Here is a 19,711-nt window from a genome sequence, read left to right as displayed (position 1 = left end):
TATATATATATATATAAATTGCTGGTATTTCACACTAAAAATCTAACTATGCATAGCCTGTAAACCTTTTCCATGCCTCATTTTTCATAAAAGATTGCTAGCACTTACTAAAGAAGGTAGAACCATGATTTAAATTTGTCCATAATCTCACAGAGAGATAAATTCTACTGGTTTGGATTTGGGATCTGTTTTTGTTTTTAATATTCAGACTTTACAAGACACATATTGTTCTACCCCATGTGGTATCTCACTTCTAGCACTGACCAATACTTGACTATACTGAAGCACTTTTAATAACTTGCTGTTATATGTGCCTATAATTTCTGAGTATTAAAAATTTCTATTCAAAAGTTTGCGGGTCATGTTTTTTTGTAAGTACTTTCATTACAGCACATGAGTTAAATCACAAGATCAAAGTTGGTGTTCATTTCCAGGGGTCAACATCAAATATGTTTGTGTCTCAGAAAAAGATAAGGATGAAATTAGTGATTTTCCAACTTGTAATAAACTGACATGTTTTACAATGACATTTTCTCTGATATCCTTGAATGCTAGAAATGTACAAGTGACACGCATTGCTTTCCTAAATATTCACTATATGCCACAAGAATGCCAGGTTTGCTTTTTGAAATGTTGATATGAGTGTATTTCCTTGGGAAAAAAAACAAACAAACACAAAAACAAAAAAACCCACAAAAAAAACCCCAAAACAAACCCAAACAAACAAAACCAAAAACCAGCAGCCTTAAATTATTCCCCAGGAAACATCCATTACAGTGATCATCAATTTCTTTGAGGGAACTGGTCCTGTCAATGTATTCCAGGAAAGGTGGAAGGGGACCCATAAGCTCAAGACCTAGGGGACATTTGAAATTGGATATTCAAGACAAGCGACATTAATGGACTAAGACAAGGGTAGATGTAGAAATTCTTGGCGGTTCAGTATTAGTATGTCAGAGAGTATTCTGAACTTCAAGCAGATGACACTAAACTAGAATATAGACCAAAGCTTTCTTACTTTAGGATCAGTGGAGAAGGCATCTGTTAGAAAGGTTAGAATAGAAAATGGCTCAGAATTTTACTTTGGAGAAGTTTCTGGAATTTTAGCAGTGTCCTAAATTGCAGACTTATGGAGCCAGATCTAGTAGAAGAGTACAGTGAAAAGAAGACAATTTGTGCTGATGGGCTGATGGTTCCCTCCTGCAGATTATGATAATGATGTTACCTATAGCTAGCCAGTATGCTGCAAAACCTCATATGTAACAATTAAAGATGAATTACAGAAATTTGTCCACCAGGAAACTGAAACAGAACTATAGAACTAGGACTTTCACATCTTTCCCTATGCTGAAAGATACAGCCTTGTATGCTGACCATATCAGCGACATGGTATCTCTCTAGACAGGCTTCTAACATGCATTTCCATCACAGGCACAACACCCTGATAAAATAAAAATCAGAAACTTAAACTCTAATGATACGTTAAAGAGAAGCAGAGAAAAACAGCCTTTCCTTCTTCCCAAAGAAACACTTCTGGGAGGGAGGGGTAAGGGAATTTAGGGGGAAAATGGGATTAGGAGAAAGCATGAGGAAGGAGTTATTACATGAGATAATACTTTGTGGAACTGGAAGTAAAACAACAGAAAATTTAGAAGAAATGGCAAAGGAGGACAAAAAATTATGTGGGTTGACAAAATTTCATGTGGGCTTAAAAGTTTGAAGGCAAAATACTGATTTTAAGGCAAGAATATTAAAAGGAAACAAACAAAAAAAGCTATGTTTGTATACAGAACATACTCTGTGAGTACTGCTGCACCAAAAAAAAAAAAAATTCTTTACAGTGATACAGATACTCATAAACACTCCATGTAAAGGTGGATATGCACATACAATTCCCTAACAGAATATTAATCAACTTGATGTATAATCATTAGTAAACATTTCAGCAATCTTAACTGTTAGCACAGAACAAAACCATTTGAACAAAAGCAAATGTTAAAACAAACACCAAAGCATACAGTTAAGAATTGATGTATTAAAAAAGAATAAAAATATACTATACCCTTCTCAGATCTCTTCCAACAAAGACTTATGAATTAACAAAATTTACCAGTGTAAATCCTATTTTATTAAAGCTGGTGGTACTATCATAAACATTCACACTTGTCTACTTGATTAGGCTTCAAAAAATCCCAGTTTTATACTACAATTAAAGGTGGTAAACCCTGATTAAGTTGAATGAGAAATGACTTGGAATTTGTGAACAAAATGCAAACCTTTTCTGGGATCCAAAGTGAGTGTTAAATTTTGTTAAATATAGACATGATGTGAACTGGGCACTGTATTATGTTGTAAGTATTCTCCTGTCCTTTGACCAAGAACAGGTCCCTTACATTGCTGGGTTGTCCCCAGGTAAATCAATCTCTTGAACATGTTTTCACATTTCTGTCCCCACCTTTTGGTTTGCAATGTAAATGTAACGGATCACAGAAGCAATATTTTTGCTCAATCTGTAAGTACACCCTGAAAAAATCTTCCTATAATTCTTCCAGATTTCATGAGATTCACTCCTTCTTAACATTCAGAAAATGATATCAAGAAATTTGTTCATTTCAGAAACACAAAGCATTTTCTTAAATTTCATTTTTACTTGCTTTTTAGGCAGAGGTTTATGGTAAGCATTAAATAATTCTAGTTCTGTGCAATAATCTCCTCATTACTGATGGAACTGATTTTTCCAAACTGTTATATCTCTCATTCATACTGTTTATACAGATGCATTTATATTTCATACATGTTTGCACTGTGTTATTTGATATGGTCAGAACAGTGAAATGGTCATAAAACACTGTTGGAAATGGTGGAGTACTTCAAGTGGACTTTTGATGTATTTAAGTTTAATATACCCCAAGAAAATTAAATAAACAAACCATGAACTTTTGTATTTTCAGTAGATTTGTTGCTAACTACTTAAAAGGTAACTGTTGATACAGTTAATTGCAATGTAAACAATTTCATGAGGCTATTAGCAAATTAGGTGGGGGTTTTTTAAACTTATATACTAATGTTCATAATTGTATTGATTTAAGAGCTGTACTTAACACAGACCAAGATATTTTCAATAACAAACCATGTTTACACTGCTCAGGTACTCATCAGTAATTGATGTGATTCCAAATACTTGCTATGCAGTGTGCTTTTTTTCAAGTCATGTTAAATAAGCCAGTATAGGCCTATTTTCATATATATATTTCATAATATTATGTATTTCCTCATAGCTAGTTTTTTATTTTTTATGTAATATTTCTATGAAATAAGAAAATTTGGACAACAGATGTTTGTATCTACCATCTAAGCAACAAAAAATTTAGACCAAAATTTTGTGAAAATCTCATACAATTAAATCCTGCATTTAACTACACAAATTAAAAATAATTGCATGTTTTCTCCAAGACTACAGAAAATGGCAGCTTTTAAAGGAGTATTAAGTTGCTCTGAGACTTCTTAGCGCTACACTCTTCTTGAATCTGTTCTAAGAAGGTTTAAATGTTACAAAACACCTTTGATCCCAACAGATTAAGTCATTATCTATTTTGCATTTTTAAATACTTGTATTTACCTTTAAGCTGGTGAAAGATTATTTTCTTTGGTGATCATATATGATAATATTTTTCCAAACAGAAAAGAGTTGATACTAAAAGAAAATCATGAGGATTTTTGTATGTGCACATCCATACCTGAGCATTAAGAAGTTCTTCACATTTGTGAGAGTGTTTTTCAATTGCTAGTATATACTGTTTTTCAGTAGCTGCTTCTTGCTGTTGAACTGTAGATTGCAGCAGTGCCTGCAAAAAGAAAGCACAGAATATTCAACAAAGATATAACTAGGATGTTTTTGGTAACTGCAGATCTACTAATACTTGTGTAAAACCAGAATGTGGAATGCTGTTATAAATTTGGAATGTGCAACTTTTAAAGTATCTTTCTATGTAACACTACCTTGTTTTCAGTCAGGACTAAAATTTTTTTGGATCTCCGATTTCTTATACACAGTCTGCTCAAGAGAGTAGCACACAGAAGATAGAGAGGGAGAGTATTTCTGTTAAATATACTCAGTTTACTAGGACCACACAAGAAGAGAAGCATATGAAAGCTGCTGAAGGGGAAAAAAAAAAATAGAAGAAAAAAAAAAAAGCCAGACATATTTCCCTGGCTGACAAAACTCCACATCCTCTCGGCACAGTGTAAGATCCCATGGGCCAAGCATGATCTTCACAACCACAAGTCAAGTAAAAGCAGATGGAAATTCTGAGTAATTTAAAACATAAAAGAATGCCCCCCCAGGATGTTCACACTCAAATGTGAAGCAGTGGAAGTCAGAGTGTGGAAAGTCAAAGTACCAAGACAGTAAGAAAAAGTTGGTAACATTGGGAGTGGTTTGTGTGTGTGCATGTGCACATGCACTCATGTGTATTCACATGCACTTGACTGAACTCTACAGTATTTCTAGGATCTGAACGCAAAAAGAGAAATAAAAACAATTAAGATATGTTAAAAACCAAATTACTATTTCAAGAATTACACTCAAGCTTCCTTAAGCAATGATGGTATTTTAATGCAGGATTTACTTAACTCATGCTATGCAAGTCTTTTTTCCTAATTTTATAAAATATTTATGTCACTTTCCAAATATTCCTTGGGCTATTTATATGCAATGTAGCAAACTATTTTTAACTAGTAATCAGTATAGTCAAGTAGTTGAAATAACTGTGTAAGTTAAAACAGACATAAGTTTTATAGAAAACAGACCTTTGGCCCAAATGCAGACAAAGAAAAAAAATTCTGTCTTTCAAACAATCTTTATTTTAGAGATATATTTACTTCATGGAACAAAACACACATTAAATACAATTTTGAATACTTAAAAAGAACAAAAATGTATTCAAAAAAACTCTTCTGATAATTTCTGAACTACCTTTCCAAATTTTCTGCTAATTAGACTCTTATGCCAAAATCTATGTTCTTCAGCAATGCTATAGTATAGAGTAGCTTTCAGCACAACTTCAGAAAGATTGAAAAAGTAAAAAATGGTTCTTCATGTATACTTTAATCAAAGTGTAAGCATACATTTCCTAGTGTTTGCAGGGGATTTTGTTAGCCATAAGTTTTCTTTCATAAAAGCCAATTTCTTTTCAACTAAATAACTCTCAAAGAAGCATAACTTCTGTGCATGAAACTTTATGTGCTAAATCCTAACGTGTGTAAACTAGAATTGCCACAAATCACTGGCAAAAATTAAGTCTGTACTTTGGAGTATGGGGTTTTTTTTGCCTAAACTATCGTGACAAAAAATTGTTTTATATAATGGGCACAAAAGAAAAAAAAAATCAAGTTCTGATCTTAGGGAAGAGAGTAACAGAATGGTCATTAAGCTGCAATGCCATTTCTTAGGTAGCTTCTTGTTCACACCAAGGGTTGAATCACTTTATGCATTTTACTGCGCAAATTTAACTGGCAACTGTTAAATTCCTATTAAATGTTCCTTTTCTATCACACATGCTACTAATAGAGTTTAAATAGTACTACAAAATTGATCTTGTAGTTGACTATTCCACTAATAGCCGAGTAAGGAGACAGAGAAAAATCCCCCTATGTGGCATAGCACTTCAGAGATACCTTCCATATTGTGCCATAAAAACATGTCCAGACAAAAACTTTTATTTTCTATAGAGAGTAGCAGAAGATCAACCACTCAAACAGGCCTCTAAAATACAGAATGAATTATTTATGCCAAGGCCCAAATTTTTTCAAGTCAAGATGAGGTATGTCACATAATACCCTGAAATAGCAATAACTCCTTAGTATAAGATTTCCCTTTTTAAGAGGAATCTGAAGTTTCTCAGAATTTTATGGTTTTAAGATATGCTTACAATCAAAACAGAATGCTGAGCTCTAATTTATTTTAAAGTGTAGAATAATTTTATTCTTACGAGAAAATTTTTGTGCTCACGGCTGATAACTGTCATTATTGTCAGATAAGACACTTTTATAAAACAGAAAGTCTACTGTTCTGAAATATGAACAGAAAACTCTAAGAGAATTGGCATGACTAGACAAATATATCTTGCCCTTTAAATTATTCTTAATTTATCATTGAAATAATGTCCAATATTTAATAAATTATCAAAAATAAGACAATTTTTAAAATAAAATAAAAGACAGATTTGATAATTTCCTTTAATTCTAATCTAACATGCAGCTGTTGCCTAGGACACTACTATGTTCACTACATCTATACTATATCTGCCTGGCTCCAGCTGACTATAAAAAGTAAATATGAACATAAAGATGTCATAAAACAATATCTTTCCAAGATTGTAAAAAAAGACAAAAACAAATAAACAAACAAAATAGAGTTAAAAAAAATGAGTTCACAGCCATCATTTACAGTTTCTTGATAGGGTAAATACAGCAGAGATGCATGATATTCATCCAAAGCTTTTGCAGATTTCAAGATAATCAACTACTTAAACTACATTAATTAAAATTAAAAATTATTAATTAAAAAAAATAAAAAATAAAAAAAAAAGTGTGGCTGCTCCAAATGAATGCTCCAAGTAACAGGACTTGTAGGATGACGACAGCAAACCAAGTCTTCTCAAGCTTAACTATCAGAAACCTTCAAAACCATTTAAGAAATCCTGTTTCTTCCCTTCTTTCTCATCTTTCTCCTAATCCAAAACAGCTATCTGAGAATTGATCCTACTTTTCCTTCACTAATCAAAAATGTCTGGTGGCTTCTGACAGAACAAGGAGAACAAGTTAAGAACCCCTTAAGAACAAGTTCTCTGAAGAGTCTCCATATCAATTTCAGTTTTATATATGATGAGTTATACAAATCACAGAAATTATAATTTCCTCAAACCATTACCAAAACCTTCTCACATTTAAGTGACAGTGCAAAACATTTTTAAATTAGTTTGCAAAAAGATTAAAAGTGAATCCATCTTAATTCTATAAACTGGAATTTTACCAAAACAGAATAAAACTCAGCTAAGTGAATTAATCCAAACCCCTGTGTGAGCTCAGATAAAGAGCTAATGTAAGCTTTAAGTTTCATACATTGGAATAATTTTGGAAGACCCTGAAGTGAAACTACATCCAAACATCATAATAAGAACTTTATCCACAATCACCTTGGGGTATCCTTAAGGGAATAGATACCTTAATTATTATGCATTAGCAATGGTTAGAGAATTAAGTAGTCCTGGAATGTAATTGACAGCATGCTACATGTACTGTGGAACACTAGAGAACTGCATCACTGTATATAGATTAGAGATGGCAAAAACTGTACTGTACCCAATCTGAGAAGAAAAGTTTAAAGATCACAAAATACAAATGATCACAAAATTTTATCCTGTATTTCTATAGGTTGTGCTGCATATAGAGTACTAGATGCTTTCTATAATTTGTCCTCATCCTTGGAAAGGCAAAAGTGCAATGATTAAGATTTTGCCAAAACCATAGCACAGCCACTCCTGCCCATTTTTAATGCAAACTTATTTGCCCAGCCCTAATGCATACTGTCTTGATTCTACTAGCAATAGATACCACAGCTGTTTGCCCAGAACAGGATCTATTGTATGGCCAAAACCTAGAATTTATGAGAATCCTTGAATTATATAGTCAAAATATAGACTGTTACGCCCAAATTAATCTCAAATTCCCCAACAGTAACAAATTGCCAAACCTCTTTCTCTCAATTCCCTCTTTTATAGGTGGAAAAAACTAGTCAGAAAAAAAAAGCAAGAAGAAGAACAGAGCAGAGTTTATTATCCCCTCCCATCTCTTCTGAAAAACAATATAAAAGCAAGTCCAATTCATGCAAAAAACAGACTTCTCAGATGTGCAGCATTGTTTGAAATGTTAAACAAACTCACACGAAACATCAGTATGAAAAATGCATCATGATGCATAGGCTGCTGCATTATGGTCTATAATGTTACCTCATCAAAACCCTTAGTCAATCCAAAAGAATATTCCCTGACTTCTTTCTCCTGCTCAAGCATCATTAACTTGCTTAAGTAAGTAAATACAAGCCAATACATCAAACATCATCTTTACTGCAAAATTGCTGAGTCAGGATGGCCATAAATCATCTTTAAAAATAAAGTTACCTATTGAAAAGTAAAGTTACCATACTACTTCAAACATATGAACTATATTAAACAGTAGCATTAACTTCAGCAACAGTATATAAGAATTTCTGTGCTTCATAGCACCAGACAATGATTCATCTAATTCAGCATCCTGTCTCCACCACTAATTAATTCTACTACTTTATTTAAGGGTAAAATATACATAACTAATAGTTGAATAATAAAACAGAGCAGAGGGGACAATCAAAATTCTTTCCTGACCCTTGGAGAAGGTACACTAACTCAATTAAATGTATTATATGACTGGTAGTGTTATAACTCAGTTATTACATTTTAGAATGTATTTTTCAACAGAATCCTACTTATCCACTTCAGCCCAAGATATGGCATATTTTCATGATCAGGCTATTTTCAGGTGAGCCTCCCTTTAAGTGAAAATGAAACATGTCCATCTAGGTGCAATAAAGGGGTTTTTTTATACAAGTGAATATTAACCAAAATGAAAGCAATTAAACTACTGCTTAGGTCAGAGTCAACTTGCAATTTACAATGAAGTACGTTCTAAATTAAATAAAAGAAAATGTTGAGTAGAATTTCCTAATTGTTTCCATTCCTAGTCATAGCATGCTACTAAAGCTTTAAACAGAGCTTGTGCTATGAAATTTTACATATCAAGTCAAAAAGTATTTCCTGTGGAAAATTCTTCTCATAAGTTATTCTCTACAAAAGGTCAACACATTCTGATGTGCATCAGGTTATGAAGAACCTTCATGGTTTCACTAACTACTGTCCTGTTTACAGTGTGAACTGAATTTTAGTCAGGTGTTTCAAAGACATAATGTAAAACACACTAGAATCAAATACAAGAATAGGGCAATGTGGTTCCTGTAAAATGGTATAACAACTTTAGTTTAATTTTCAACTGCTTTTGATGTACCAGTAATGATCAACAACTCAAGTTCAAATACTATGCTCAGTTTATCTAGATAAATCCGTTTTACTGGCATGTGACTTTAAATTACTTATTTTCCACAAAACACTTCTCCCAGACTCCTGCCAGAAACAAACCACAAACTCACTCTTAATCAAACCTTACAATTATTATATTTAAGACTGTATTTTTTGTTCTGTAGTCAGAATAACATATAAAAAGTCATCCTTACTAAAAAGGGAGAGGTATCTTGTAATTTTTACAATTACTTTTGAAACATCAAGACACTTTAATCAATAATAAAATATTTTTCATAGTCAGATCTTCAGAAGATTGAGACTTGATTTTACCTTGCTTTTAATAGAATTCTGTAGAAAGACTTTTATAGTAGCATTATTGTTGTACATGAGTACTCCTAAACTGCAAAAATTACAAGGAATTGCTCCTTTTCTAGCCATCAGCTCTTCATGACAAAAACCAATATTGTATTATATTCACTTGAATTCTCGTGCAACTCACACGTGGACAAGTATAGAAGTTGGAAGTGAAATACAAGCCCTTGCAACAACTTTTGAATTTTTCCTTTTATTCATGTGTCAGACCTTTCTGAGCCAGTATGTGATCTTGCAAACTCAATAAGCTAAGCTGGTGTTTTAAAGAGCTGAGAACTGGCCACATTTCAAGAGTTTTCCCTCCTCACCAGGGATAAACTAGGTCTAAAAAAATAAAAATAAAAACAAAAAATATCAAAAAATCCTGATTCTAGATGAACTTATTATTATTGGAGGGTAACCTTTCAGTTCAGAGGTTTATTATTGACACAAATATTTCTGAAGGACATTCTGATAACCTCCACATATTTTGCAAATCTGTTTTTAAGTTCTGAAAAGCTGAAAAAACTCAGTCACCTAACACTGAAAACTGATAGGCAAAACTCTCACTGTAGAAAGCGTTGGAAATGACTTAGCATCTTGAAGTTAATTTCCATAAAAGGAAACACACATCTGATTCATGCAAGCTGTCTTTTAGAAGACTAATAATTGCATAAAATAAGTAAATAAATACGCCTGCCTGTAACCTCATATTCTTTAAAGTTCACATTAGATGATATTTTATGTGGTGAGAAATAGAAACAAAACATTTAAAACCTTAACTCATCTGTTTACAGAACTATGACAATTTCAGAACAAAAGCTTGATTAAACAAGCAGAGGAAAAATCCTCATGTTGTTTGTGGTAAATATCTTAAAATGTGACATGATGCTACAAGCATAATTTCCAAGATCTACATTTTCTTTTCTTTACTGTAGTTAATTACCAGGGCTAAAAGTTTAAAAAAATAATGACATGAAAGACAGAAATTAAACAAAATTAGGTAAACATGAGAATGGGAAACTTGGCCTACACAGAACACCAAGTTCATTTTTAATTTGTTTTCCCATGTTTTTTAATACAAATTTTGTGACTGTGTTGTAGATGGTTTATTTGTTGAAAGGAAGATAAGAATGTGAGATGCTTAACAATGGCCAAGGTTTCTGAGGCTTTGTGCTACAAAGTGTCTAATGGTCTCTGTTAATGGCTTTCCCAGCACATTTGGCAAGCTAATATTCCAAAGACAACTGCAATAACTCTATGGGCTTTGGTATATTCAGGTCCTTGAAATTAGATCATTCAGTATTTGACTTCTTAAGCTCCATTTTCAACACTGTTGCCATATTAAAAAGGACCAGTCATAACAAGGGTAGGAATTGAGAGGGTTTCGTCTTAAACTTGAGTGCCTGGTCTGCCTAAGGATAACGTAGTAATGAAAGATCAACGTGGAGAAATATTGTCCCCTTTACAACAAATAATTCCCCAAAATACAGCAGAGCGATTATCAGAAAGTGCAACTCATTTTCAAGCATAGAAAGATACAAGTCTGCTGCAGTGTAATAATTAGCTCTAAACATAAGAAAAATGTGAGCTTTTGGTTACTAACTTGGCAATCTTGTAGGCAGAAGTGGAAAAAAAAAAAAAAAAAAGGCAACTGTCTTTTCCTTTTTACTCCAAAAGAAATGCACTTTCACAAAGCTACTGGTAGGAAGACTTATCTATGTCGGAATACAGAAAAGGCAAGTAGTCAACTCTTTCCATCATTGTTAAACCCAGAGTTTCAATATCTGATTTAGAGGATTTTAGTTTTCAGGGATTCCAGGGAATATTTTCTGGGGCTAATGATGAATGGTTCATATTTTCACTCAGCCTTCCTTAAACAATCAATGTTGGGTATTACATTTACTCATGGTACAGCTCTGCTTGGAGTGGCATTACAAAATTATAATTGGCTGGTATCAGAGAGCATTAGTCATCATTTCAACAGTCCTTACTACAAGAGAATCTAATTTGGGCCATGAACAAGCACTTGATTGGAGTAATCTGCATCAATTTGTTTTATTAAAACCCCAAGGAATGCAAAAATAAGACTGTATAAATTGTAAGAAAAAATTTCCTTCCTATGCCTTTTAAACAATTCAGTAGACTTGCTTAGGTGAATTTCTACACTCAACGTAATTTGGGGATTAAATAGATAGTACTTACAAAATCTACTGAAAATGGAAATCACCTCTGCATATAAATCATATGCATAAGTGTAACACAGTCTTAAATCCTAAAGAAGACATATTTCAGCACAAGATTAAGCGTGGCTAATCATAAGTGAATTTAAAAAGTCAGTAAATTCCACAATTCTGTAGTTCAATAAAAGGAATATTCAGATTTACTTTACATTCTTAAACAAACGCTGTATGTAGAACTCCTTATCTGTTTATCCAGCTACTAACTGCCAACATGTCTGATAAATATAATAAATTCCTAAAGACATCAGTAGTCCCCAAAATGTAAAATATTACTTTTATAATTACAAAACCACATTTGACTCATTTACTTATGAAAAAAAAAATCTTAACTCTTCCATGTTGAAATATTAACCATGAACCAACATTTTAAAAGAATCTGTGAGATTATTTTCTCAAGCAAAACTACAGAACAGTTTTGCTTTCACTGTATTCTCTGATGATTCACTGTTATTCCTTTTTTTTTTTTTTAAAAGTACATGTTAAAGGGTTACTAAAAAGGTATTTGAGCTATAAACAAACAACCAAAAAATATATATTTTTTTTAAAACTATAAAATTTTTGGATTTTTCCTGCTACCTTGAATAGTAGCTTGCTGCACGTTTCCAGACAAGGCTAGTTGCAGTATTTTATTTGGAGGCTGGCATATCTGATGTTGTTCCTCCTCAGAGTACTGTGATCTCATTAACCAAAATATGGCAACTAACCACTCGAGGCAACAGGAAGACTTGTATGAAGTATATTCATGCCATGGTTCCCTGGTATTAAATCATGTTTTTATATAACTTGAGTATAAACAGTGTATGAGAAATAATATGCTAAATATAAATATTACTTAGAAACACAATATTCAGTTAAATCCCCTAATCTTTTGTGCCAAAACATAGAAACTGATAAACATAAATATTATTTTCCAGATAGTGTATCAGATCTTCCCAGTTGCTGATAACTGGTAAAGTAGTTTTCAAAATCAATATGGCACATGAGTATATTCCTTAACCCAGCTATACATGAAGGAATTATTCCTTGAAAGGGACAATATAATCCATGCAAAACTCTCTTTTAGCTCACACAAAGGCATTAAAATGGTAAAAAATTATATCTAGAAAACATGCAGAACTTTCATTCAATACTATAAAATTGCTGCATTTCACAACTTGTTTATATTTTCTGAAATAAAGAGGAGGAAACATAAGCACAGCAATTACCAATAGCTCACTGTTTTTTTTCAAATATAAGTTCATATAGAAACAGACAGATATATTATACACATCTAGCACAAAACAAAAATGAAAAATACTGATATCTAACATGTTCAGTGGCCCATCCAAAGTATGACAGTCTAAATAAAATTCCCATTTGAGAACGTTTATTGCAAAGTAGTCCTCAAAGAAGTAAGGGAAAAGAAACACAATAATTCTTCTCCAGAAGTGAAACGAGGGAGGTACAGAGAAATGGGACATCATCAGTGGCCACGCTTAACTTTTCTCAGGAATTGAAAGTTTTGAAACTTTTTTCTGGTAAGTTCCTTTTAAATGAAACTAGTATAAGTTTTATTGATGGAGACAGACATATTTCTACAGATCATCCAATTTCAGTATTAGCTAGAACACTAGTAACAGTTATTACCAGGATTATTGAAAGGTTTTCTTACTATGAGTTGTTGCAAACACATATGATGACTAGAATTACTTAATACTTTTCTGCAGCCTATGACATAGGCTGCCTTCAAGCAGAGAGTCCTAAAAGCATCAAGTCCCCTACAGAGTGGTGCTCTCTCACTCTTGGAAGGCCTGCCTTACATGTGAGGAACAGAGTCTACAAGCCCCATAGAACCTAATCAAAAATAAAAAAATAATTAAAAAAAATTGCATAACATTATGATCCCAAATTTTGCAGCAGACTTGGAATCTAGCACAGATGACTCTTCTTGAGCTGTAGATCCTGACACCACCAGAAAGAAACATACATTGCAAGCAAGTTTTGGATATTTGCTGAAAACAAACTTTCCTACACTCCCTAACAAAGTATTGCAGGCTTCTTGGCCACAGGTTTCAGCTTATTACCTGAATCACAAGACTCAGTCTCAATCCTATCCTTTTTACCCTGCCAGTTCCATTACAACCCTAACTAATGTTGGAGAATTTTTGTCCTCCTTGATGCAAATTAAACATGTTTGTGCTTAAACATAAAAAGATTTAATGAACAATAGACTGGACATTCCTACCTCCATAAGCAGCTGTACAAAGCAGTTTGCAAAGATGCAACATGAGACAATTCCTTATACACACTTGCACCAGCACTAATCAAGTGAGCATAAGCATGGGGCACCTTAGCCCAGCATTCAGTTCACCCCTCAGTGTCAGCTTTGTTTACCAAAAGTGGCCCCTAAGCACTCGCACTGCCACATGGATTGTTACAAGACAATGCTGTGACATTTCTTATCTCACCCCCTTCCATCTCTGCCATCCCTGCTTCCAGCAAGTTTAAACCATTCTGAAGTTGGGCCTTCTTGCTCTCTATGCCAGATCATGCCTACAATTTTAATTTCCCCTTCACTAACTACATTGTCTGATTTCTGTTCCCAGCTCACAGATGCCTACCAGGCCTCACGTTTCCTTTCTCATTCTCAAAACCAGCCTGCTTCTCCATTTCCCATTATCAGTTGTTTTTTTCACCATGACAGATCTACTTTACCTCTTTAAGCCTAACCAGAATTATTAGCATTGCCTACTCCTTTCTAGCTTGATTCAGTTTTTTCCTCTGTGCATTTCTTACTAGAAAGTTGTCAGAACAGTACAAGAGACACAGATTTATATGCCCTGGTATCATTCACTTCTTTCATTTTACCAGGTGAGAGGAACTGGGAACAACAGGAGACAAGAATCACAGATTCAGCCCTATTTCATCCGTAACTCCTTCTTTTAGTGCTGTGTAGATAGAAACCTACTGAATTGCTCTGTAATGCCGCTCTCCTTCAAGTGCAGTTTGTTGAGACTGCGGAGGTCCAAAATATTGATATGTGATAAATAATCAAACCTAAAGTTTACCACAATTGACTAAGCATTTTTGGTTTGTTCTGGTTTTAAGTTTCATTACTGAAAATGGCTAATCTATTTTATGTGAAGTTGCTCAAAATGAAGAGTGAGAAAACATGTCATGCAAAATTTCAGGTCAAACATTCTAAACTGGAAGCAATAGAAAAGAGAGTCTTAAAGTGAAAGAGGTTGAACAACCAGAACAAGCAGTACTAGAGAAGACTGTAGGGTATACTTATTATATACTATTACAATAATATCATTTGGAAATTGTTTTATCTTGGCAACTCATTTACCGTGAATTCTTCAACAATAATACTCAAAGCTTCATGTCCAGATTTTCTCATGTCTTCTAACTCCTGTTTATGCTTTTCCTGAAGAAAAACAGAAAGATTATATACAACATAGGCACCTGACAACAATTTTAAATATGAAGTGTAAATAAACTACTACATCAGATAACAATGTACAATATCTGCGTACCTCAGTTTAATCACATTGTGATGCATAGGTACCACTGATATCACAAAATAGTTAAACTGAGATGTTATATATGTAAAAAAAAAAAAAAAAAAGTGCTCAGCTAGAAATATTTTTACAGTACAGAACTATAGAATTGGTATAAGGGGGAAAAATATGATCCAGTGCTTAATTCCAGGACTTCAAAAATTATTAATAAGTATGTTCCCTGTAAAAAGTGAACATGGGGGGAAAAATTAGAAAAAAATAATTACTATAGTACCTTACCCTGGATTCACAAATATGAAAAAAAAAATTATACAGAAAGAGGAAGTTTATGGTCATTAATTATTCTAGCTGGAAAAAAATAAAATAAAATAAGCCAACAAAACCAAAATTGAAGAGGAAGCATCCTGTGTTGAGAAAAGCCTTTAAATGAGAAGAGTTAAAATGGTAAGATTTCCATCTAAGATCTGTCAGAACTACCTTGAACACAACAATGAGACATATTTGTGTTTACCAAGGAAGGAACATATTACAGTGTACAAGCAGACTGCCTCTCACTAGCATTACTAGGCAAATCAACATACAAAGCAAAAAAAAGCAGTTTGTCCTCTTACAATAAATCTCTCAAGTTTTTCAGAACTAGTGACTTGTTCAAAGTCAAATGCTAAAATCAAACTGATAACACAAGTTGAAGCATCAAGATCAACTTGATGGTATAACTACCAACATGAAGATTCCATTCAACACATTTTAGAGTACTCATTTTATTACAATTCTTCCTAAAGTAAAGGAAAAGAGTCATTAGTAAAGAACTAATAGTAAGGCATTAGTTTTGTTTTTGGTCAGGCCTAGTAATCAATTTCTACAAGAGAGAATAAAAGGGCATTATTACAAGCACACAGATGAAAATTTTAAGGTCGCATTGCAATGCTCCCTCCAAGTAAGGTCTTCATCCAGTCTGATGAACACTACAGAACCTTTTTTCTGTTTCTATCTGCAATATTTTTCAGCTAAGAGAGCAGGCCTGCAAATTTATTTCTTCTAACTTGTAAGGGTGCACTTCAATTTCTTTGAGGATGGCTGGCCTTTTCCCTAAAAGTCTGTAAAATACTGTGTCAAAATCTTACAGATACTTAAAGGAATGTGTGCTTGGTCCTTGTAATATGCAATAAGGAGAAGATCTAAAGTCACACACGTTGGAAGTGTATGCATTGATTTACTGTCTAACAATGAAGATACATCAAAATTCCTGAGTTTCATGATTTGGCTATGAACATAAACATTTCAAGAACAGCAGCATACTCAGTTGATGAACAATGCTCATGTCAGTTCTTCACAAATCCTCAATAAAATGTATACTTTCCATAGGAAAATGAGTTTAATGAATTGACATAACTACTCTTCAAATTATTACTCTGCTTGCAAAAAAAGAAAAAGGAAGGTCTATGAAAAGTTCTAAATGGTAAAATATAATATTCAGATTTCCTATCAGAGGGAATAATTCTGTGTTTTCTGGCTCTTGTAGAATTTTCCTGCATGGTTTGCATGACTTCAGAGAGGTTTTTAAAGAACAGTGTTGTTCCCTTTGTTTAATTAATGAATACTTTTAAGAAAAGAATCAAAATTGAGTTGAGAAGTTTGAAATTTAAGTAAAATCATCTTTAGAAGACTTTCACTCCATTCCCTTGTGCCTTGTGATAGACAGAATCTTCACATCAGAATGCTGACAATAATTGAACATTAACTTGGAAGACAGAGGGTTTTATTTTATTTGGTGATCAAAATCTTGACAATCATTCCAGAGAGCTTGAGGAATTCTGTGTGGACACAGTATGAAAGTAACATGCATTTCATTGTTCAGTCGTTATCAATATTTCATTTTTTTTACATTTTGTGACTCTTATGTGAGGAAGCATGCCATTGCAAACAATTTATGAATAAGAATACATGCTTTAATGCTACCAAATGTATGGGCCTTCAGAAATATATCAAATAAAATTTGAATTATAAAGATAAGAAAATGGGATTCCATTCCACTTAGAAAGTTTTCTTACAATCTAAAATCCAAGTGACTCCAGACTCTCCTTATCTTTTGTTAGGCTCCTGTGAATCAAACCACTGTAGAGGTAGATGCATCTAAATGCCTGGTGAGCTCCAAGAGGTGTGATTCCCAAGGACACCGCTGGGCAGAGAAGCCTTCTGAAGCAGCTGTGACAGCAGGAAAGGTTACTGACCGCCCGCCACCCCATTGCTTGTCACAGCCTGCCAATTGCATTAGCACTTCTTTTAGATCTTTTAGCTGAATTGCTTCCTAAATCATTTCAGTTTAAGTGAACCACTGTTAGTATAAACAGTTTAAAAAGAGTTCTTTGTTAACATCCAACATCTTGACAGAAATGCAGAGCACATGTTTGCGCATACTGGGAAGCATAAGGGTAACACCTCTTAACAGAGTACTACGTAAGACCCACGGTAAGAGGATTTGTGAGATCTGATGGGGGAAGAAGAAGGAATAAAGACCTCAAACTTATTTTATTTCATTATATTTACTTACCCTTAAGTTGATATATTTTTCTACTAACGTTTTTACGAGGCAGACTGTCTTGAAATGTTGGGGAAAAGTGCATGCCACCCACAGACTATGCACAGATTCCCTACTATCCTTCCACTCTGGCATGCCTGAACGTCACACATATTGTAACAGCAATAAATGAAAACATTTACAAGAATGGAAGAAAAGGAACCTGCTGTCTCACTTTCTTCTCCTCTAATTCAAAGCAACTGCAATTCTTCTCATTATCAAAAGTTAGAAAAAATATTTAGTATCAGTGCTCCTAACACATATAAAAACCAGCATCAAAAAAGGAGACTTGAAATTGCAATTAGGGCCAACAAACACAGCCACCTGAAAAGGAAGCAAATGGCTACATATCAAAGTATCTTTTAATAATAATCAGTCCACAACAGTAAGCACCACAATAACTTCACAATCCTATTGCTATAGCTGGCATAACTAACACCAAAAAACCCCAAAGTTTTAAAAATAACTGAAGAAATTAACTTATATCATACCTATTGAATTTATGACATTTTCTCCACAAATATTTTGTTCTTCACTGATTTTCCTCTTGTGATCAGAGTAAAAGAAATTTAATTTAATTCTTCCTCCTTTTTTATTAGGCTATCAATAATTACAATTTATAACATTAAAAAGATCAGAGCAGTAATATACATATAGAGCAAAAGCCAGTACTGCAAAGAAGCACTACGAGATCACATCTATAGGTGGGGAAAAAATTATAACAGAAATAAAATAAATTTAGGAAACGATCCCAAATTTTTGACCACTTCCATATATAATCAAATATGAAACATGAAATAAAATCCTGTATTTTGGAGTCAACTGATATTATAAGCTTTTTCACATTTTACTTTACTTTTTCATAAACCCTCTTTAAAAAAAAGGTCAGGAAAAACAGGCCAATAAAATGTTAAGTTAACATGAAGCACTCAGGTTTTAACTGTACAAATGTTTCAGTCAAACCTGTTAAGTCTTAAATTACTATATATAACATGCAAGCCAGTTATCGGAGTTGTTGCTGTCTGCTTATCCTCTGTAAGGCTGTGGTATCTTCAGAATTAGCTGCAAATCTGAGCCAACATCTTAGAAAATTATGTACTCTTTCCTTCTAATTTCTGTCCCAGTGCAAAAAAGCAAACTGAAATTCCCTGTAAACATCTAAAGTAGAAGAGCAATTTCAAATCCATCTTACAGCTTTGCCGTATACAATTAAATCATTAAGACTCCTCATTTTAGACTCAATTCTTCCATCACCTCAGCATTTTCCTCTCCACAAAAATGAGTTTGTTTTTTTTTTCCAAAGTATCATTTTAAAAAATAATAAGTAACATTTAGTATCAATGATTCTGTTAAGAAACTGGTAACTTCTCATTTAAAGATATACATTTCCTCCAATTCACCCAAGTATAGAGAAAAAATAGTGCTACTGAATACAACAGAAAATAAATCACCGAAAAACCCAAGGTAAACATTATGTGAATCAGCCGATAATGGTTAATTAATATACACACTAGAGTGTGCTATTGTATATAAGATTGGCTATTGTTTCTGTTCATGTGAAATAAGAATGTGAGCTCTCCAAAAATAAGACTCAGGATTGCCTCCAGGTCTACAGCAAAGCAGAGATTTTCTCCTTAGTTATATCATCAGCGAAGGATATAGCTGAGAACCTAAAGATAAGAACAAACATTTTTACAGGAAGGAAAGAAAGACTTCAGATTTCTCTATATAACCAAAAGAATACGCAGTATGCACAAACTCAAGCTCACCATAGGAACCAAGGAGTTATTATCATTCATTTTATGCAAGTAAATATCATTGCTACCTGGAGTATACAACAACAGAAGACTTTGAAATGAATAACGAAGTGAGGTAATGAACAAACTTTCATGAGCAACTTCCTAATACAGCAGTGAGGACATT

The 19,711-nt window shown here is 33.3% G+C and overlaps 1 protein-coding gene across 1 annotated transcript in view; it reads right to left on the bottom strand.

The window, feature by feature from the left end:
* Nucleotides 1-19,711, bottom strand: part of CCDC91 (coiled-coil domain containing 91) — a gene marked incomplete at both ends in the record, with an annotated part of 61,070 nt that overhangs the window by 12,716 nt on the left and 28,643 nt on the right. The window contains 2 exons of the mRNA XM_029083757.1: nucleotides 3,738-3,845; nucleotides 15,039-15,116. Of these exons, the coding sequence (XP_028939590.1) occupies nucleotides 3,738-3,845; nucleotides 15,039-15,116 (186 nt within the window). The remainder of the gene's footprint in view (nucleotides 1-3,737; nucleotides 3,846-15,038; nucleotides 15,117-19,711) is intronic.

This window comes from Antrostomus carolinensis, unplaced genomic scaffold (genome assembly GCF_000700745.2).
Source record: "Antrostomus carolinensis isolate BGI_N321 unplaced genomic scaffold, ASM70074v2 scaffold5942, whole genome shotgun sequence".
In the NCBI taxonomy this organism is placed as follows: domain Eukaryota; kingdom Metazoa; phylum Chordata; class Aves; order Caprimulgiformes; family Caprimulgidae; genus Antrostomus; species Antrostomus carolinensis.
This window is presented reverse-complemented; position numbering and strand designations above follow the sequence as displayed.